This window comes from Eleutherodactylus coqui, chromosome 10, assembly GCF_035609145.1.
Source record: "Eleutherodactylus coqui strain aEleCoq1 chromosome 10, aEleCoq1.hap1, whole genome shotgun sequence".
NCBI lineage: Eukaryota > Metazoa > Chordata > Amphibia > Anura > Eleutherodactylidae > Eleutherodactylus > Eleutherodactylus coqui.
Genome location: NC_089846.1, coordinates 9,977,269 through 9,999,434, shown reverse-complemented (window position 1 = coordinate 9,999,434; position 22,166 = coordinate 9,977,269). Strand labels below are relative to the sequence as shown.

General features: G+C 48.1%; 1 protein-coding gene across 1 annotated transcript in view; it reads left to right on the top strand.

Annotated features, from left to right (window-relative positions):
- Positions 1–14,213, top strand: part of FUBP3 (far upstream element binding protein 3) — a 47,887-nt gene extending 33,674 nt beyond the window's left edge. Inside the window, exons 13-18 of the mRNA XM_066580212.1 lie at positions 3,901–4,061; positions 4,707–4,780; positions 6,239–6,315; positions 10,727–10,798; positions 11,020–11,147; positions 12,509–14,213. Of these exons, the coding sequence (XP_066436309.1) occupies positions 3,901–4,061; positions 4,707–4,780; positions 6,239–6,315; positions 10,727–10,798; positions 11,020–11,147; positions 12,509–12,517 (521 nt within the window). The 3' untranslated portion in view covers positions 12,518–14,213. The remainder of the gene's footprint in view (positions 1–3,900; positions 4,062–4,706; positions 4,781–6,238; positions 6,316–10,726; positions 10,799–11,019; positions 11,148–12,508) is intronic.
- Positions 14,214–22,166: the final 7,953 nt, after the last annotated feature.

Sequence of the window (22,166 nt, the reverse complement as noted above, 5' to 3'; positions counted from 1 at the left end):
TGGATTGTTGAGGCCGTCCTCCAGTTCCAAAAAACGAAATGTGCCCATGGACCAGAGGGGGGGCTTAAAGGGGTTTTCTGGCACTGACCTATTGATGAGCCATCTTCAGGATGGGTCAGCATTAGGTGATCGGTGGCAGTCCATCGCTTGTGATCGCTGCCGATCAGCTGATTAAAGAGGCTGCCGCAGTACAGCGAGGGCCTTGGCCTCCTCTCAGGCCAGTCACATTCACTCATAATGGGACAGAGCTGCAATACCATGGGCAGCCACTGTACAAAGAACAGCGCTGTGCCTGGTGTGGACTAAAGTGGCTCGCAACCGAGTGTCGCTGTCACTACAGTCAGCTGATTGGCGAAAATCACAAGTGATGGAACCCCAACGATCAGCTATTGATGATGGATCATCAGTAGTGTAGTGCTGGAAAACCTCAATTTGCTGCCCTCCTTTCTCATAGTTTGACTGCTGGTCTGCTTTTTCCTGGGACCCCTCCCTTTGCGTACTTCCAAGATGGCTGCGGCGCTGCGGTCACTACTGGGTGCACACTGTTGGTACAACCCTCCGGTCCTTGGACTGAATTTGCCCAGGGACTGGAATTGGGAGTGTTATTACCTGGTGCCGTCTCTTGTCCTGTTTTGGCCACTAGTCCACTTGTTCCTGGAAGCCCTTGGCATATCACCCAGAGATGGGTAAGAAGTTTGTAGAACAACCCCTTTAACCTCTTAATGACACAACTTTTCTTTTTTTTTTCTTTCCCCACTTTAAAGAAAAACTGGAATTATTTTCGCATGTCTGAGCGCCGCTCGTGTTTTGCGGGACGAGGTGTATTTTTCAGGGGTTCTACTTATTGAACCATAGAATGTCATGAAAAACTTCAAAAAAAATTCCTAAGTAGAGTCAATTGGGGGAAAACCTACAATTCTGCCATCGTTGTGGGGATCTTGTTCTACACTCAAGCAACAATAACAACTTTTCTTCTACCCGTACGATTATGACGACGATAAATTCATAGCATTTTTCCCCGCTGTACTACTTAAAAAAACATTTCCTGCCGCCATCTTCTGAGCGCCATAGACGGGATAAATAAGAGCGCAATTCTGGCTTCTTTTTTTACTTCGTATGTTCACTGTGTGGGATAAATGCGTTACTTTGATAGATCGGACATCTATGGCTGCAGCGATGTCAAATATGTTCTGTTTTTTTTGTTGTTGTTTTTTTTTAATTAAAACTATGGCAATTAGGGTTTTGAAACTTGTTTTTTACCTTTTTTATTTTACCTAACCCTTTTTTTTTTTTTTTTTTTGTAATTTTTTACTTTTTTTCCCCATGGTGTGGGGTCTTGAACTTGTGACTGTTTGGTCATTTGCTCATACAGTATGATGCAATACCATAGTATTCCATTATACCGCGTTCTGCCAGGCAGTCAATCAAGACTGGGAGGGGGAGAGATTGGTAGCTTTTAAATGCCACTGTTAGAATTGATAGTGGCATTTAAAGGGTTAACAGCCGCGATCGGCGTGAATGTTGCGGCCGTGTGTCGGCTGTCAGACACCCGCTGTGTATGGAGCGGCATCAGCTCCTGATCCATACAAAACAGTACGCTTGGGACATAACTCTACACCCTGGGTGTGAAGGGGTTAAACCTGTAATCAGCTCATCCCCAGGAAATGTATCTACTGCACACATCTCTCTCCTGTGCTGAGGGTTTGTTACAGTGTATCAGTCCACAGAGGATTGTCCGCACTGGATACAATCGGCAGGACAAGAATATTTCCATTCACTGCCGGCAAGCAGAGATCTTGTGGATGCTTCGGATGGGACTTTTTAAAGCTATTATATATAGAACTAAAGCTATACCTCTGTGTATCTGCATCCCGCACACATTATATATAAAGGCTCGCAGAACGTGTCCTCGCCATCCGCACGGTTCACAATTATCCAGGATCCTCTTAGATTGCAGACCATTGCGCCATTTCCTTTTCTCCCTTTAATCTTCGTGGTGTTGAACTTCCCCGCAGCCGGAGGGCGCCGAGCCTGCTGCTCGTAAAGGAGTGACAAATTGGAGGTTAGGGGTGATGACCCCGGGGCCCCCTGCGGTGCAGCGTCCTCTTAATTGATTCTGACTTGCAGGAGGATAGAAATGCGCTGTTTACGATTCTTTTTGTTCATCTTTTACAAGAAATCGTGTCCAGAATCTGTCGCAGTCCGGACCGCCAGATACACGGACGCCATTTACCATCATTTCCTAATATTTTGCAGGTCCATGGCCAGTTAGCTGTTTGGCCCATTCAAGGGCTTCTCCTTCTGATGTGGTGTAACTGTGGTTGGTTTTACACGGGGCGAGCGCCAACAGACAGCATAGCAAGTCAATCTGGGCTAGTTAACCCATTCATGACCGAAATACGCCTTTTTACTGACTTCACTAATGGGCTTTAAACCTGCACACACATCTTTTTAAGGCGGTGGCTTGGCTGACTACTGACAGCCAGGCTTCTGCTCTAACAGCCAGCAGTGAAGAAACCTCAGATCCTGTCAGCGTAACCCTTTACATGCTGCTATCAATAGCAACTGCAGCATGTTGGCAGATGACATGGGCAGGGGGCTCTTTGTCACCCGTTTTACCCCGCAGTACAATAACAAGGTACTATTGGGTTCCCATAGCAGATGGAAACCTGGCAAAGGTTGCGGAAATTGCACCTGCTGTCCGCTCGTCAGATATGCGAATGTTCCGTTCTTTCAGCGTGCGCGGATTGTCTGCATGGGTGATGATCGCGGATTCCACGATAAAATCCGGTCGTGTGCAGCCGGCCTTCGTGTTCGTATTGACCCAAACAAGGATTGTTTGTTTTTTCCTTGTTTGCCACCCAAAAAATTTAATGAAAAACAAGTTACAAGTCACACGGACCTCAAGATGGTGGCAATAAAAATGGAGACCCTTCCTGTAAAGTGCGCGCTCACACAGATCTCCGTTATGTTATCCTTACCGAATGGACGCCGTGAAAACCACATGACTTTAGCATGTTAGTCGGCGCTCGTTCCAGACATTCACATCCAGCGGAGGAGCCAAGATATGGAGATGATCACTGGCGCGATCCTCCGTCACCTTACAGATGGCGTTCATCGGTGGTGCATCTATGTTTACACAGTCGTTGTGCCACCGGCAAGAGCATTCTTGTTCTTCGGCTCATCGTCTGCACTTCTACATGGGTTGATGATCTGGAAAAACGAATGTTCACGCCGACCAGCGGCCCGTGTAGCTATAACGTCCGGACACCATTAACCTTCCCAGGTTTTCCCCTTCCCCAGCCTGGCGGGATGCGTGTTTTTGTACTCCCTCTTGCATTGGCCGCGGACCATGCTGGTTTATCCCCTTTTGTGCCGGCGTACTGTGTGTGGGACAATCATGAATACAAGACCGGGGTGCCCTGGACGGAGGCGTGCCGGTAATGAATAGCTAAGTAATGAGGGTTCACCTACGGTGCGCCCCCTGCTGCTCCTCGCTGCGGCGCGTCTGCTCTTTCCTCTGGGGGGGTTGATACGCAGGATATGCTTTAATCAATTATCCATACCCTGTTGACATGTTTGCAGACGCCTCGCTTCCATATGCTTCGTCCTGGCAATCTGTGAGCGCCTCTCGTCTGGGACGCGGCACAGAACAATATGCTCATATTAGATGTCATTACTGCATAATTAGTCTGACTAGTAATCTGTGGATAATTAGTTAATGCCCTTATCTAGAACGTCACTGCCTTTTCTGTTCAGTCTTTACAAGGAAGCAGAGCGGCCTGTGGATTGGGGCATTTTGGGGGGGTTTTTAACTTTTTTTTCCCCCGGACAGTGCATTTGTGTCGTACCATCAGGATTGCGGTATATTTTAACTCTTTTTGTGATTTTTGTTTGCAGGAGGTGAAAATATCAAAAGCATAAACCAGCAATCAGGAGCCCACGTGGAGCTACAGAGAAATCCGCCTCCCAACACGGACCCTGGCGTTCGGATATTCACCATCCGGGGCCTTCCGCAGCAGATCGAGCTGGCCCGGCATCTCATTGATGAGAAAGTTGGGGTAAGTTTATACGCATGCTGTAGGTCATACAGCATCCCGAACTGTTCAACAATTGTAGAGACCGGTCAGGTCGCCAGGGAATTGATGGTCTTCATTAATAGCTGTGGCCACGAGCTGCTCCCTCCATCACCTGCCAATGGGTTCCTGAATAGAGATGAGCGAGTATACTCGCTAAAGGCAATTGCTCGAGCGAGCATTGCCTTTAGCGAGCATCTCCCCCGCTCGAGACTGCAGGTTCGGCTGTCGGCGCGGGGGAGCGGTGAGTTGCGGCTGTCAGCAGGGGGGGAGAGAGATCTCCCCTCCGTTCCGCCCCGCTCTCCCCCGCAGCTCTGTGCCCGCTGCCGGCACCCGAACCTGCAGTCTCGAGCGGGGGAGATACTCGCTAAAGGCAATGCTCGCTCGAGCAATTGCCTTTAGCGAGTATACTCATCTATATTCCTGAACAATGATGCAAAGATTACTTGTCTGACCAGAGTGATTTGCCGTTCAGGAGTCTAGAAAAGCTGGATGATGGCATATATGGAAACTACATTAACTGTTCTCCAGCTTTTCCAGAAACTGCACTCCTAATGGGTTGGAGGGGGTTATTGCTGGTCTTGGCTGCTCGCTGACACTTAACTACTTATGTTGTACGTTTTCCTCTAGGGATCTGCCATTGGAGCTCCTAGCAGCTTTGGTCAGAGTCCATTCAACCAGGCACACGCGACACCTCATCAAAAGTAAGTGATTTGCTCTGCTCATCTTCCTTCGCCTACCCTCTGGTTCTTTTACGTTAAAGGATTATTCTGGGATTACTTTGTTGATGATCTACTCTCAGGATAAAGGCCCTTTACACGGGACGGTTATCATTCAGAATCTCTAATCCTCGCACTCCCGTGAAAATTTGAATGATGATCGTCTTGTGTCAATGCATGCAGAAGACTGAACGACGAGCCCCTCAGTGTAAACGGCAGTCGCTCCCCGGTTCACTCCACCTCTCGAGCTGCTGGGCATCGTTTACCCGACCACTCGTCCTGTTTAAATGGACCATAAGTCATTAATAGTTGATCACCAGGGAAGCTCACCCCTGCCAATCAGCTGTCTGAAGTGGCTGCTCACGCGAGTGTTGCTGCCTTTTTTCAGGCCTGTGACATAACGTGGCCTGAGAGCAGCTCAGTTTCATTCACGTGAATGGGGTTGAGTTGCTATACCAGGCACAGCCACTATACAAAGTACAGTGCTGTAGTGGTTATGCTGTGAATCAGCTGTGATGCTCTCCCAAGCCCAGCTGTCACTTCAGTCAGCTGATTGCTAGGGATTTTGAGCGACAGGTCCCCACCGATCAATTATGGATGATCTAGCCTGAGGTTAGGTCTGCAGTAGTTTAGTCCCAGAACACCACTTTAGGGTATGTTCACACCCTAAAAGATATCCTCCCGATGACTAGCGCCAATCAACAAGGCCAGCGCTTGTGCACTGATATAAACTCCGAGGGCTGAATGATCTTTTACACAATCGTTCCTCCTTATAAGATGTCATCATTGGTGGCAGCACATCCCACACCCCCCCCCCCCCCCCCCACACTCACGGGTAGAGCTGCTGCTAACAATGATGACCTTTGGTGCCGCATAAACGATCCGATTCCCTTATGAGCAAGTGGTGTTCGCCAGGTAATTGGTGGCACCTTCACAGAACCTGGTGATCATGCCAACGAGCGTTCCTATGAATGCTCTTGCCAGACGGTGTAACAGACCCTTTAGTGAACACATTACTCGCTGCTTCCTGTACTGTCCAGGGTCATCTAAGGCTATCTCATAATGTGCCCTCGCCATCAACTCTTCTGTTGGCAGCACAGGAGTTTTTGCAACAGGCTGCAGTGTTCCTGGTGCAGGAAATGGCTCTAAGCATTGATAGGGAATTGCTATGCATGCACTTCCCTTCTCTGAGAGTACGTTCACATTGGCTGTTTGGATTGCTTCAGTGTGAACCGCTGCTAGACCAGACCGCTGCATGCATGGCAATTCCTGTTATACCTGGAACAATCAGCTCTTCATGCAGCTCCCTTGCTCCGAGGTCGGTGCGGTCTAACAATACCAGTAGCGAAGTGATTTGTTATACATTGATCTCGTACGGGTGTTGGATCGCCCCCATAGCGGATATCCTGGCAGTGTCGTTATTTGTATTTTTTTCTTCTCCAGTGGTCCTCAGGCGTTCGTAACACAGGGTTGGGGTAGCACTTACCAAGCGTGGCAGCAGCCTGCCCAGCAGCTTCCAGGTGGGTCCAAGTTTTTTTTATTTGTATGATGACAAATGGGTGATTCGCACCTCATTTATTGCCGATTTTGTATTGTAACCCTGCATGGTCACATTCTTATGTTGCTGCTGATCCTTGTAGTTCCACATCACGACTGTATAGTTGGTAAAATGTCACATTGCAGTTCTGGATTATTTCTCTTTGCAGGAAAGATAATTGCTGTGAGGAGGAATATCCTAGACTAATCCATTAATGGTCATACATCCCGACACTATTATCACGTTCTCTCTTCATAGTTTCCAAGGTGAAGTGATCATGTATGCCAGTGACAACCCCCCTACCCTCTTTACTCCTACGTAATGGCCCTCGGAGAGGAGTCGGGGGAGGTGTTGCTGCATTACCTGAGCCCAGGTTCATGATTGCATCGCTCAGATAGCCTCTCTGCACAGAGAAGGGGGTCCGCCTCACCCCTCATAGAATATAGGAAGAAGCATTCCCCCATAGTAAAGGGTTTGCTGTGTCCCAGCATTACATGAGCAGCACATAGATTTTATAGCGAGCTGCGTCATGCGCTGCCAGGAAGATCAATTGGTTTTCCACTAATGACATCATAGCGTTTAAATGTCCAATTGCTGGGACTCCCAGCGATCCCAAAGTCTGTGCACCCCAAGTTCCTCCTGTGACCACCACCGCATTCACCACTATGAGATGGAGCACATCGATCTCCCTCTGTCCCATTGAAGTGAACGGAGTAAGTCGCATGTGCACACTGCCGTCCTGGCCGCATGGGGAATTTGGGGTGTGCAGAAGTCAAGATAGCTGGGGGTCTGACCGCTGGGATCCTGTGCATAAGGGTAAATGTCATTAGTGGGAATACCCCTTTAAACACTCGCTTCTGGGTTCCCCCATAGATTCCAATGGATTCTTTGGGTCCTGGGTGCAGGACACTTACCCCACCTGCCCTCAGTGCTTGTACTGCAGCAGCCATTGAGGCGGGAAGCAGGACTAATATTTAGTAAACCGGTAGACGATGTAGTTTTCCGACCTACAACATGGCAGTTTCCACGGCCTGCGATTCCTCAGAACGCTTACACATTGTGCTGGTGGAGTATGAGATATTGATCCGGCCCGAAGCTTCCCGCAGAGAGGGATATAGGAAGCAAGCTGAGCGATGTGCTCTATTTCGCTGGTGTAATCCTTTCCCACTATGTTATTTGAAAACGAGTCCTATTGCTGTTCTTTTTGTTCCCCTCATCGTGTTGTATGCAAGCGGAGAGCGTCTGTAACTATTCATCTCCCAACCGGTGAAACCCCCCAAAATTAGGCTTTATTGCTACATAAAGCATCGGATGAGGTTAAACGTGTCGGCCTGCAGTCCCTCAATCACTCAGCAAAGTAGTAAGGCCATTGATTGAGGACCCCTATTGTAAGAAATGGCCGGTGGGCACTGTGTGACTCCAAGGTGAAGGTGATTATAAAGGGGTATTGGCCATATTTGTGGCAATGGTCAACTGTTAACTGCAGTAGAATTAGATAGTCTGAAGATTGCATGAGCCATCCTGGCCAAGAAAAGGACTCCGAACTGGTAGATTGAAGGGACAGCATGGAAACTAAAACTGCAGGCATTATATACCCCTTCCCCTCTAGTGCCAGAATACAATTTTGTTGCAAAACCGGAGGGTTACTTGAAGCCGGCATCTGATGGTGCAGAATTTTTTTGACAAATTAGTGGTCCTCTGCTGGAGCACCCCCCCCCCCCCCATGCCCTGTCTCTTGCCCCCCCCATGCCCTGTCTCTTGCCCCCCCATGCCCTGTCTCTTGCCCCCCCCATGCCCTGTCTCTTGCCCCCCCCATGCCCTATCTCTTGCCCCCCCCATGCCCTGTCTCTTGCCCCCCCCATATGCCCTGTCTCTTGCCCCCCCCATATGCCCTGTCTCTTGCCCCCCCCATATGCCCTGTCTCTTGCCCCCCCCATATGCCCTGTCTCTTGCCCCCCCCCCATATGCCCTGTCTCTTGCCCCCCCCATATGCCCTGTCTCTTGCCCCCCCCATATGCCCTGTCTCTTGCCCCCCCCATATGCCCTGTCTCTTGCCCCCCCATGCCCTGTCTCTTGCCCCCCATGCCCTGTCTCTTGCCCCCCCATGCCCTGTCTCTTGCCCCCCCATGCCCTGTCTCTTGCCCCCCCATGCCCTGTCTCTTGCCCCCCCATGCCCTGTCTCTTGCCCCCCCCCCATGCCCTGTCTCTTGCCCCCCCCCATGCCCTGTCTCTTGCCCCCCCCCCATGCCCTGTCTCTTGCCCCCCCCCATGCCCTGTCTCTTGCCCCCCCCCATGCCCTGTCTCTTGCCCCCCCCCATGCCCTGTCTCTTGCCCCCCCCATGCCCTGTCTCTTGCCCCCCCATGCCCTGTCTCTTGCCCCCCCATGCCCTGTCTCTTGCCCCCCCATGCCCTGTCTCTTGCCCCCCCATGCCCTGTCTCTTGCCCCCCCCATGCCCTGTCTCTTGCCCCCCCCATGCCCTGTCTCTTGCCCCCCCCATGCCCTGTCTCTTGCCCCCCCCCCATGCCCTGTCTCTTGCCCCCCCATGCCCTGTCTCTTGCCCCCCCCCATGCCCTGTCTCTTGCCCCCCCCCATGCCCTGTCTCTTGCCCCCCCATGCCCTGTCTCTTGCCCCCCCATGCCCTGTCTCTTGCCCCCCCATGCCCTGTCTCTTGCCCCCCCATGCCCTGTCTCTTGCCCCCCCATGCCCTGTCTCTTGCCCCCCCATGCCCTGTCTCTTGCCCCCCCATGCCCTGTCTCTTGCCCCCCCATGCCCTGTCTCTTGCCCCCCCATGCCCTGTCTCTTGCCCCCCCATGCCCTGTCTCTTGCCCCCCCATGCCCTGTCTCTTGCCCCCCCATGCCCTGTCTCTTGCCCCCCCATGCCCTGTCTCTTGCCCCCCCATGCCCTGTCTCTTGCCCCCCCATGCCCTGTCTCTTGCCCCCCCATGCCCTGTCTCTTGCCCCCCCATGCCCTGTCTCTTGCCCCCCCCCCGCCCTGTCTCTTGCCCCCCCCCATGCCCTGTCTCTTGCCCCCCCCCATGCCCTGTCTCTTGCCCCCCCCCCATGCCCTGTCTCTTGCCCCCCCCATGCCCTGTCTCTTGCCCCCCCCATGCCCTGTCTCTTGCCCCCCCCCATGCCCTGTCTCTTGCCCCCCCCATGCTCTGTCTCTTGCCCCCCCATGCCCTGTCTCTTGCCCCCCCATGCCCTGTCTCTTGCCCCCCCCCATGCCCTGTCTCTTGCCCCCCCCATGCCCTGTCTCTTGCCCCCCCCATGCCCTGTCTCTTGCCCCCCCCATGCCCTGTCTCTTGCCCCCCCCATGCCCTGTCTCTTGCCCCCCCCATGCCCTGTCTCTTGCCCCCCCCATGCCCTGTCTCTTGCCCCCCCCATGCCCTGTCTCTTGCCCCCCCCCATGCCCTGTCTCTTGCCCCCCCCATGCCCTGTCTCTTGCCCCCCCATCGCCCTGTCTCTTGCCCCCCCATCGCCCTGTCTCTTGCCCCCCCATCGCCCTGTCTCTTGCCCCCCCATCGCCCTGTCTCTTGCCCCCCCATCGCCCTGTCTCTTGCCCCCCCATCGCCCTGTCTCTTGCCCCCCCATCGCCCTGTCTCTTGCCCCCCCATCGCCCTGTCTCTTGCCCCCCCATCGCCCTGTCTCTTGCCCCCCATCGCCCTGTCTCTTGCCCCCCCATCGCCCTGTCTCTTGCCCCCCCATCGCCCTGTCTCTTGCCCCCCCATCGCCCTGTCTCTTGCCCCCCCATCGCCCTGTCTCTTGCCCCCCCATCGCCCTGTCTCTTGCCCCCCCATCGCCCTGTCTCTTGCCCCCCCATCGCCCTGTCTCTTGCCCCCCCATCGCCCTGTCTCTTGCCCCCCCATCGCCCTGTCTCTTGCCCCCCCATCGCCCTGTCTCTTGCCCCCCCATCGCCCTGTCTCTTGCCCCCCCATCGCCCTGTCTCTTGCCCCCCCATCGCCCTGTCTCTTGCCCCCCCATCGCCCTGTCTCTTGCCCCCCCTTGCCCTGTCTCTTGCCCCCCCATCGCCCTGTCTCTTGCCCCCCCATCGCCCTGTCTCTTGCCCCCCCATCGCCCTGTCTCTTGCCCCCCCATCGCCCTGTCTCTTGCCCCCCCATCGCCCTGTCTCTTGCCCCCCCATCGCCCTGTCTCTTGCCCCCCCCATCGCCCTCTCTCTCGCCTCCCCCCCCCCATCACCCTCTCTCTCGCCTCCCCCCCCCCATCGCCCTCTCTCTGCCGCCGCCCCCCCCCCCCCCCATCGCCCTCTCTCTGCGTCTCCCCCCCACCGCTGCGCCCTCTCTCTGCCGCCCCCCCCCCCCCATTATTGTTTTGGTTTGGGTAGAGAGCAGGACTGTATTTTGCCCCATCTGATTCCTGTATTCTGTGTTCACAGGTCAACAGAGCCAGCAACAGAACGCGCAGCCAGATTACAGCAAGGCGTGGGAGGAGTACTACAAGAAGCAGAGTGAGTTGTATGGATGACATCAGCGCTCTAAGCTAAAAGCAATTTCTCCTGTAATGCCGTGCAGCGCGAGATCCTTGTGTGCCGCTTCACCTCAGAGGATTGCTATACGTCTGCTCCCTACGCCGGCAGTCTCATGCTCTTCTATCTTTGTTAGACAAGAATTGGTGTTTCTGTAATCTTTTTATTATTTTTTTTACACATTTGTTTTTTGTTGGTTTCAGATCAAGCGGCGAGCGCCTCGTCCCAGCCAAGCTCCCAGCCCGACTATACCATGGCGTGGGCAGAGTATTACAGACAGCAAGCTGCTTACTACGGACAGTCATTGGGACAGACGCAAACCCACAGCCAGGTAAGTGGCCCCCAGAGGCCCGGCATTCAGCAAAAATGTATCTGCTATTTTTTTATAGATTTTACATCTTTTGTTGCCCCGTTGGATATTATTGACCTAAAAAAATGTAAAACTGCGTAATAAAGAATATCCTTGAAGGGGATCTTTCCAAACTCTTCAGCTCCGCTCATTGACGCCCGCGGACTGAACGTTCCTCCTGCAAAAGTTAATTTTATAGTTCTACATTTCATATTTAAAATCGCACCCTATAAAACAGTTAATCTTGTATATTTTCAGAATTTTTTTAATTTCTCAAACTTGTTGTTAACCCCTCAAGGACCAAAGGACGCAACGATTTTTTTGTAGATTCTCATTTTCACTTTTCCAAAGCCGTTCGTCTGTTGGACTGGTCATCTGAGGCTCGTTTTTTGCGTGGCGAGCTGTTAGTTTTTGGGTACATAATACTGTATTGTACAACTTTTAGGAACTGTTTTTGGAGAAAAACACATTAATTCTGTAATTTGTATATTTGATCATACGGCATAAATCTCATCTGAAGGCTTTCCCACTTACAGCTCTGTGAGGGGCTTGTATTTTGCGTGAAGAGCTGTAGTTCCTATTTTACAGTATTGGGGTACAGGCGACTTCTTGGATCACTTTTATAGCCTTTTTTGGGGAGGTGAAATGAACAAAATAAGCATTTTGATTCCATTTTTTTCCATTTTTTTTGTGCAGAAATAGTGTGTTCAGATATCTGGTATTGTCGTATCTGTAATAAGATGTACAAGGAATTGGTTTGGGGTTTTTTTAGTATAAGAAGGTGGAAATGCGCATAAAGTTTTTTATTTTTCTTTACATTTTTTTTTTTTTTTACCTTTTTATGTTCCTGTAGGAAACTTTGATGCTATGATCACACTGATAATACACTGCAGTACTTATGTGCTGCAATGCATTATTGCGTTCAATAGCAATCACAGGCCATGTCAGGTCCAGACGCCATTGTTTGGCATCTGGTTGCCATGGCAATCCCTTGGCCCTCTGCAATTACATAGCACTAATAGCAGTATGTAGGGTGTTACCAGTGGAGATCTGTGTTCTTGCTGATCCCTGCTGTTGCTGCAGGAGGTCAACTTTCCGTCACAGCCCAGCCCTGCTGTGGGACGGCACGGCCTCAGCTTCTAAGCCCGTGCCCTCCACAGGCCGTACGTTTACATCCTGTTCCACCCAGCCAAGATACAAACTTACGTTCTGTGGCTTTAAGGGGCTCTAAAATACATTTTAAAATTAAATTAAAAAATGCAAAATGTATTTAAAAAAAGTAACGTTTTACTTCTTTTTTTTTTTTTAACGTCTCAACCTTTTTGTCCCCTTGTGTCCCGCAGGAGCAGTAGAACAATAATCCGGGCAGTTTTCGTTTTTCTTTTCTCCCCCACCCTTGGAATCATTGCAGAAGAACCTTAATTTGTAACCGGTTTCTAGATTTGCATATGTTTTGATGAAGACTTTTTTCTTTTTCTGTTTGTAAAACACTAGTGATAATAGGGTTAAATCTATACTGAACTTTGCTAAGAATCAGGATCTATAATATACTAAAGATATAAATGTGCTGGGAGTATTTTTATTCGTTTTACTTTTTTCTTTTTTTTCCTTTTTTTTGTATACATTTCTTACCCTTGAAAAAAAAGTGTTAAAATGAATTCTTTTTGGAACAGATCAGATGTATTGAAGAAAAAAAGAATACAAAACAACAAAAAAAAAAAGAGAAAATTCTGTATATTAATCCAATGTGTAGCCCCTGCCCCCCCTTTTTTGGTGCTGATTAATTGCAAAACATATTTGTCTCAATTTTTTTTTTTGTGGCATCGCGCCCCTCGGGCGGTGCGGCTTGGAGGTCTTATCAGAACATGCGATACGTTATTGATATAAAATTCTGTACACAGTTCCTGAATTTTTTAAATGTGTATTTAAATATTCTTAACTGTAAATTCATTAAATGTTTTACGTCTAATTTTTTTCTGGTATTATGACTGTATTTGATTTTATTGCATATTTTTTTTTTTTTTGTTATTTTTAAGAGAATTATCGATCTATGTTACTTGGAAATGATTGCGCGTTCTAAAAAAAAAAACAAACAAGATATTTGAATCTATTTCTTGAGACAAGTATTGTGTGTCGGGGGTCAAAGGGGAGGGGGAGCAGGGTCATTTTTGTAGGCTTTGTACAATACCTAGGGTTTTGAAGGGTTAATATAAAAAAAAAAAATTATGATTGTTAACCCCTCCCTGTCCTTTCCGGATGGAAATGTAGAAAACACATCGCGGTGCAATGTGGCCAGAGTCCCCATCGGGCAGGACAGGGGGGCATTTTATAAAGCAATGTTTATCACTTCTGAAGATGCCTCTGTATATCAGACTTCCAAGCTATAACAGAAATTTACTTTTTGTGCAGTCAGAAATAAATACTATTATTTTTAATATGAAGAAGTAAAAAAAAAAAAGTTTCAACTGTAAGAATCTTTAATGCAAACACTGTGGAACATTTAAACAGTATGGAAAAGTTTAAAAAAGAATCGTAATAACTATTTTTTAACTCCAGGGTTTGTTCATGTCGGCTTTTGATTTTTTTTTTTTTGTTTTTGTTTTAAATATTTTCTTATGTAATTGTCAAATTTATCATAGAAGAATAAAGACTAGTATTAACCACGGTATGTGCTAAAAATAAAAACTTTTGATTTAATAAAAGGGATATGATTTTGAATGTTTGTAGTTTATTTTTATTTTTTCTTGTACAGACAACTTTTTTTTTTTTTTGTTTGGAGACGAAAAAACGGAATTGAAGCTAATTTTGTGTGTGTGAATTTAATCCTTGGGAACATTCCGTTTTTTGGTTTTTTTTGGAAGCTGGGGGTGACTTTTTTTTCCTTTTTTTTTTAAAGTTTTTTTTCTTTTATTCCTAAAATGTTTAACTATTAAAAATCAATCACTATTGGGTGATATTCATTATGTTACAAAGAGATGTCTTATCTGACAATTGCATTTTACACTCTATATAATAAAAACGCCACAAGGCTGCTTGTGGATGAAAATGTTTTGCTGTCTGGTTTTTTTTTTTTATATATATATGTCAAAATGAACAAAATTGGATTTACAAAAAAAAATTATTTCTTTCTAGCTGTTTTGGTTGTTTAAAAAAAAAAAAAGAAAAAAACTTCACCCGTCCTATTTTTTTTTTTCTCTCTCTCTGGCTATTAAGAAGCAGATTCAATCCTTCGTCACGTAATCATTTGTTGCCCGGGTGACAGACGTCTTAACCTTTTTGCATTGTGGTAATTAAAATAGAATTTTAGGCCGACAGTAAAGAAATGAAAAGAAGAAACATTAATAATTAAAGCGATAACCATAAGTTGTACAATTAACACGGGGGTCACGGAGCTCTCCAGAACATGGTGATACGTGGGTGCAGACATCGCCTAATGGACTTGGCCCTTTTAAAAGGTTCGAAAGTAGAGGGGGTGGGGGTGCGGCAGACCGTTCAGTTCTTACTGGTGGAGGATTATGTAATGGACCTCTTTCTGATCGCTGCTTGTGCCATCAGCTATTCTGCGGACCATCAAAACCTTACGCAATCATTGACTAATGTGTGGAGGGGCCATGTTGAAGTTTTGTAGAGCCCACCGCAAGTCATGAACAGAAGTGTAACTTGAAGCTTCTGGGCTTCATACAAAATCTTTAAGACGTACCTTCACTTTCGCCTCGGAGCGCTCTTGCTCCGTCGGCCATTTTCGGCTCCTTTCAGCAGCTGAAGACTGACCCGTATAGCGCTACGTGAGGCGTCTTCAGCTGTCGGAAGGAGATGAAAAGGGCCGATGGAGCAAGAGCGCTCCAAACTGAAAGTGCAGGTAGTCTTTAACAGGACCCTGATAAGGAGGTTAATGTGTTTGCAGCCAGGCCAAGGCTCCTCCAGCATTGGTCCAGGTGATGCAGAATAAGTAGTCGCCCTCCCCCGGTCATACCTCATACCTGTTGCTGATCTAGTTACATCCACATTCGCACCTCTGCAGCAATTTGTCATGATTCTCTCTACTCCTTGCGTGTGCCTGAGGCTGCATGTTGGCCGTACGGACCGAGTCGTCTCCATGATGTCATCTCTTCAGTCCTTAAATATATCTCTTTGCAAGTTGCTCTGATCTGTTCAGTCACCAATAAATGGACTGTGGGGACGGCGAGGGAATCTGGGTTAATGCTCCATTATGAGGGCGGAGGCTCATCCTAGTGTTCCTCGCTGGAAGTGGTCACCTCCATTCTGCTCTTGAAGGGATCGCCTATATTTTTTACTGTTTTTTTTTTTTTTTTTTTTTTTAATTCAGGTACTGACACATTTTTTGAATCTGTTTTCTGTGAATTAAATTCTACTGTCTCTACGTGACTTAGGGTGGCCATCTTGCTTGAGCTTTCCAACGGCTACATGGACCTCAGATAGTGCCTAGGAGGGGGGCCCATTGACCTCTATGTGAGAGTGTTGTAGGCATGCTGTGGAGAGGAGAGGGAAGAGGCAAGCTATGACCATTTACCTATAGATATCTATGGGGGAGAGTTGTGTTGACGTGCTTTGGGACCTGTGCGAAGGGGCAGGAGGTAAGCTGTGACTGTCACCTGTGGTCTTATATGGGGGAGTGCCGTAGATGTGCTCTGTGACCTGTGGGGGATTGGGTAAAATGTAACCACCTTCTTTAGACTTATTTGGGAGAGTATTGTGGGTATGCTGTGTGATCTGTGAAAAGGGGGTGAGCTGTATCCCCACCTGTAACCTTTAATGATAGTGTTGTGGGTATGCTGTTTGAGCTGTGCACTGAGGAAGGAAGGGGGAGCTGTGACATTACCTATTGGGAGTGGTAGATTCTGTTATATAAGTGTCACTTTTCTTTAACCCTGCCTGTGATAATGACATGAGGGCTGAGAAGTTTTCTCAACAGAAAAGAAAGTGTCAGACTATTAGGCTTACTGGTTAGTGTGCAGGGTGGAGGTGAGCTGTGACATCACTTATTGTGAATGGTGGATCATTATATACATCTAACAGTGTTTTGAGCATGATCTGTGCAGAGAGGGGGAGGAGGTAAGCTGCAGCCATTGCCTATGGTCTTAACTAGTAGAATGTTCTGGACATGCTCTGTGACCTGTGCAGGGTGAGGGGTGCACATTGCATTTTTAAAAGTCTGTATTGCTGTTTGTCGCGTTGCCGTCATTTGTGGCGAATGTATTGAATGTTGCACGCTGATATATTGGTTGCATCTTAATGTCTAGAGATGGGGGTCACTCTTTAAGCCGCACCGCTGCAGTCGTGACATTGTGACAAATTTGGTGACTTTTAAAGCTACATTTCCTAAATCTGTCGAAAAACTTCTCAAGATACAAACCACACCCCCTTTTGTAGACCCTTTTGGAAACGTGGAGTGAGAGGCGAACAGCAGCAAAAAGGTGGAGCTTAAAGAAAAAAAAACTGCAAAAAATTAAATATTTGACTACAAAAAAGTATCACAACTTCGATAAACTCCCCCAATATAAATCTAAAACGACACAAATATGCAAAAGGGTTTGTCATGTGGAAGTAAACCCGTTTCCCTTGTACAATGTGACAGAGCTCAGAAGGCCGAACCGGTGCGAATGTTACTGTGGATTAACCGTGTAGGAATTGGGGTTAGTTCACGCCAGCGCTCCGTTATGGGAGCAGGAAAACACCCCGGGGGGCTGAATAGACCCCTCTGATGATAATGTGATCGGTTTACTGGGAAATAGAGCTGCAATATTTTGGCAGAATGCAGGAGCCACATCCTGCAGTTACCGGCCCGTTTGTACCATGTGACTGCTGACCTCTAGGGCTGCTCAGTCACCCCTCATGACAACCAGAAATAATTGTGAAAAATGTCCCATGGTGGTCAATGAAAATGAAACCATAGATAGGAGAGATAGGCTATATTGATGTAGTGGTTCTGAAGTCTTCACCCTTTCACTTTTTTTTTTTTAAATACATTCTATGATTGGACATCATTTTATAAGACACCCCTGTCTATATAAGGTCTCACTGCTCACAATACATATCAGAGCCAAAACCAAGCCATGAGGAGGAAAGACCTGCCTGCAGAGCTCAGAGACAGAATTGTGTGGAGGCGCAGATCTGGAGAAGCTACAAAAACATTGCTGCCGTGAAAGTTCCCAAGAGCCCAGCGGCCTCCATGATTCTTACATGGAAGAACAACCAGAATTCCTCCTAGAGCTGCCGACCCGCCAAACTAATAATCTGGGAAGGGCCTTGGTAAGAGAGGTGACTAAGAACCCAACGGTCACTCTGGCTGAGCTCCAAGGGTCCTGTGTGCAGATGGGAGAAACTTCCAGAAGGTCAACTATCACTGCAGCCTCCACCAATCTGGGCTTTTAGAAAGAAGCCTCCTCAGTAAGATGCATGGAAGCCGCCTGGAGTTACCAAAAAGCACCTAAAGGGGCTCAGACTGCGAGAAACAAGATTCTCTGGTCTGATGACACCAAGATGGAACTTTTTGGCCTCTAAGCATTCTTTCTCAGGGGAAAACCAGGCGCCACTCATCACCTGCCTAATACCATCCCTACAGTGAAGCCTGGTGGTGGCAGCATCATGCTGGAGGAGGAGAAACCGGTCAGGGTTGATGAAAAGCTGTATGGAGGAAAGTACAGAGATAATGACAACCTGATCCAGAGCTCAAGGGACCTCAGACTGGGCAGACGGGTCACCTTCCAACAAGACAATGACCCTGAGACCCCAGCCAAGACAATGCAGGAGGGGCTTAGGGACAACTCTGTGAATGTCCTTGAGTGGCCCAACAAGAGCCCTGACTTGTACCCAATCCAACATCTCTGGAGAGACCTGAAAGCAGCCTTCCACAGACGGCCCCCATCTAACCTGACAGCTTGAGAGGATCTGTAGAGAAGAATGGCAAAAACACCCCAAAACCAAATGTGCAAACCTTGTGGCATCCTAACCAAGAAGACTGGAGGCGGTAATCACTGCCAGGGGGGTTGCAATTAAGTATTGAGTGCGGGGTGTGAATACTTATGTCAATGCCAAATGTTAGTTATTTTTTTAAAAATTGCTGAAATTTCTAATATTACGGGTTATTTAGTATTCAAAATACAACAGATTTCTTGCGCAAATCACGCCATAAAACCGTTTTACATGTTTGTTTGCCCCACATTTATTTTATGTCTTTAGTCCCTTTTGGACAGTTTTTCCGACTAGTACGAAAAAGGGGCATGGCCTACCTTGTGCCAAATTGCAAGAATTGAGCCAGAACTTTGGCGCAAACGTAGACTAGACAGTGTTAACATTCGACAGTTGATCATTCGGTGAGACCGATAATATCCAGCTGCTTCTAGAAGTTTCCGGGCCATTCAGCTGCTCACACTGTCTGCTTCTGATTGGTCCCTCCGATATGCAGTCAATCCAGACATTTACCCTCCTGTAACCCATAGCAACCATTTGGTGACTGGAATCTTCCACATAGTAGACGGTCTCCTTCTAGAAGGATCCCCGTGGATGGGCAGACCCCTGAGGAACGTCATGCCACCGCTTGTCCATGTAATGTAGTAACACTTCTCTCACCTCTTCCTCAGACCTCGGGCGGCCATTGTGTAAAAACCAGTACAATAGAACTAACAGAGTTGCCCCTAGCAACCAATCAGCTCTCTGCTTTCATTTCCCCATAGCAACCAATCAGAGGGCTGCTTTATGTTCTAATCAGGATTTCAAGCTGGATTCTGATTGGTCGCTATGGGAAACGCTTCAACCTGCACTAGAAAAATGAAAGCCGTGAGCCGACTGGTTGCTACGGGCAACTCATTCGCCTCCTCTGTACCCCAGCTTAGATACATGGTATGACGATGGAAGCAGCTTCATCGCCAAGATGTGCGGGGCAGCGTACATGAGGCAGATGCCGTCACGAGTCATAAATGGCATCTCTAGGACGACCCGTTTCATTTATAATGGGGCGTCGACTAATGCTGGATATATAAAATGGCTGACGCCGTCTAATTTCGGCCATTTTAAAGATTTACAATTGCGTAGTGTAAGTGAATAAATAAGGCGTTTCCGGGCGCCTCGCACAAAGCGTCGTCTATCATTCTGCATTACAAAGCCGTAGGGGGGGACTCGAAAAGACAAAAACCCCTCGTTACGCTTTAGTGCGAGCCTTTCTATTTCTTGATCGGTCCTATACTATAAAAATGGCCACTGATGGCAGGTAATGGACGCGCCAACCAGACGCCCAAGTACCATCCTAATAGATGTGCGCGTATGATAGTCGTGGGTCGTAGCCGTATCTGCCCCCCCTCTTGATAAAAGCTTAAGAGTCTTAATGAAGGATTTCTATAATTCATAGTATGGGAATACCAGAGGGAGCGCCGGCGAGCTGTACTTACAGATAGATGCGAGATTGCATCCGCCCGCAAATCCTGAGACGTTTATGGTTTTGGCACGGAGCGCAATGCTCAGTCCTCAATTACGGGACACCTCAGAGTTCATTACTGCTCAATTACTCCCCCCGATCCCGGCCAAATGTGATCTTGGCACAGAGCTCCGAAGATGAATTACGAGGAAATGTTTGCTGTAATTCTGCACTTTCAATTCCCATCCCGATACTCAGCATTACAGGCTGTCTCAGCCGCTCGATGGCTGTCAGTCCGAGGGGCCCGCGCCACTTTCATCCCTCTCTACTCCACCTGCGCATCCCAGGCCGCTCTGCCTTCTGTTTACAGAAATGGACCCTGTTTACCAGCAGGGCCGCGTTCTCATACATCGCTTGTGTCCGCCCAGCGATTTTCTGCCTTAGCTGACCCACCTGATGACATTTTTGCGCATTTCGCGCACCGATCTGGCGTCTATAGCCGGATGGAAAAGGATGCATGCAACGTTTTTCTGGCGCAGCAAGACATCCTGAATCAAAACTGATGAACCGCATGCTATCAACAATCTCGCAGAACACTAAAAGCGCTTCCACGTAGGCGAATGTGCGCCGCTGGATCCACGTTGATTTGTATTGGGGTATTCAGACTTTCGGTCGCATGAAAAAATGCAGCATGTTCTATTTTGGTGTGTATCAGGCCGGCTTCACACGGATGTAAGCGCAATTGCACTACTTTTTTGCGCTATGAATGATGCTTTTTGCGCGTGCGTGTCGGTGTATTTTACTGCGTTTTGTTTGGTCGCAGGGCGGGGTTTTTTTTGCGCACGGGGCACAAGCAAATTGAAATGGCTAGTTTGTCTAATGAGTTGCCGATCTTTTCTTTTTTCCAGCGGAATTACGCAGTGTTTCACGCATCTCCAAGCGTATTGCGCGCATCTGTACCCCCCCCATTGACTTCTATGTGGACCTTTTCTCTTGCACGCCAAAATACGGAAATGTGAACGAATCCATTGACATTAATGGCTTCTACACCGCAGTGAAGCCGGTCTTAGGCCTCTGTCACATGAACATATTTGACCAGCGGTTTACATACACAACATTTGCGCAGCGAATAGACTCCATTGATTTCAATGGGTTCATTCCCATAAGGGTATTCTGCGCGCATTTCATTCACACAAAAAAATGGGCCGCATGCCCTACTTCCCTGCGCAGGGAAAGAACGAGTATTGAACTCATTACAATAATTGCCCATTTCGATGAATGGGGGCCCCGTATATGATTATTTTTTTGTGTGCATGCACATGTGCAGTAAAACATGCAAATGCGCGGAGCAAGTGCGCACGTAAATGTGCTTACACCCCTGTGACACCAGCCTTAGGGCTCCTTCACACAGGTGTTTGCGCAATTGTGCACAGCTCAGCGCAACGTATTTATAGTACGAACCAATTTTTTTCTTGCGCATGCGTATTTTACTGTACTTTTTGCGCAGGTTCATTTGCACGTGGCAGAAAAACGCATCGATTTAAATGGCTATTCAATCTAATGAGTTCCGGATGTGTTCTTTTTCCAGCACATTTGCGCACCCCTCCTAGACTTCTATAGGAACCTTTGGTGGGCGAATGCGCAAAGTCGAGCGCGCTGCTTTTTTTCTATGCAACTTAAATGCAGCATTCTGTGAACAAACGCATGGAAATCAATGAGATCTATTCGCTATGTATTGCGTGCAAATACTCCTTACGCACCAAAGTAGTCCATAACAAGCACAGATCCGCAGTGAATATGTGTGATATGCGTATCTCACGGTGTATCTGTGCGGGAAATCAATGGCGCTGCTTCAGTCTTCTCTTGCGTATGTAAACACACCATAGAGAAAAACACAAGAAGTGCCAAAATACGTATTGAGGACCTCTTCAGACCAGCGTGATTTTATCCCGTTTTGTGGGCATAAAAATCACGGCCGCCAAGGGGATGAAACGAAATAATTGATTTCAATGGTTTTCTCTTCACTATCGCGATTCTCGCCAGTTAATACTGGACGCTAATAAGATAGGACTTCCCTATATTTGTCGCACGTAGTTTTTCTATGTCGGGCCGGACGGATCTTCCTGCTTTTTTTTTCATACTTGCAGGCAACAGCATGAAGTTTGAATAGTCAAAGAAAAAAACACTGGGTAATGCGCTAATCCGCTCTGTAGCGGCGAGCGTATTAGCGCCTGCGCCCGTCTGTTTAATTCCTGAACAGGAAGATTTCAGTCTGTGAATACGCCGGTGTGAATGAGCCCCAATGTTCAGATGGTGGAATCTGATGCGCACTTTTCTGCATGGATTCTGCTTATACAAATTGCGCATCCATGCACGGTTTAACCCTTTCAGTGGGCAAATCTGCATGTGGAATTCCTGGTATGGATTTGGCCTGAATCCACATCAAGCATTAATACGTCACCTCTTTTTTTCTGCACGCAGCTTTGAAATCCATTTAACGGAAAAAAATTGCGCCATATAGACCGCGGCGTAGATTCAAAGCAAATAGAATAAGGAGGAGGATCTGCAGCGGAATTTGTCAAATTCTGCAGAAAAAAATCCGCAGAACCGGCTGGGATCAGTTTTGGCAT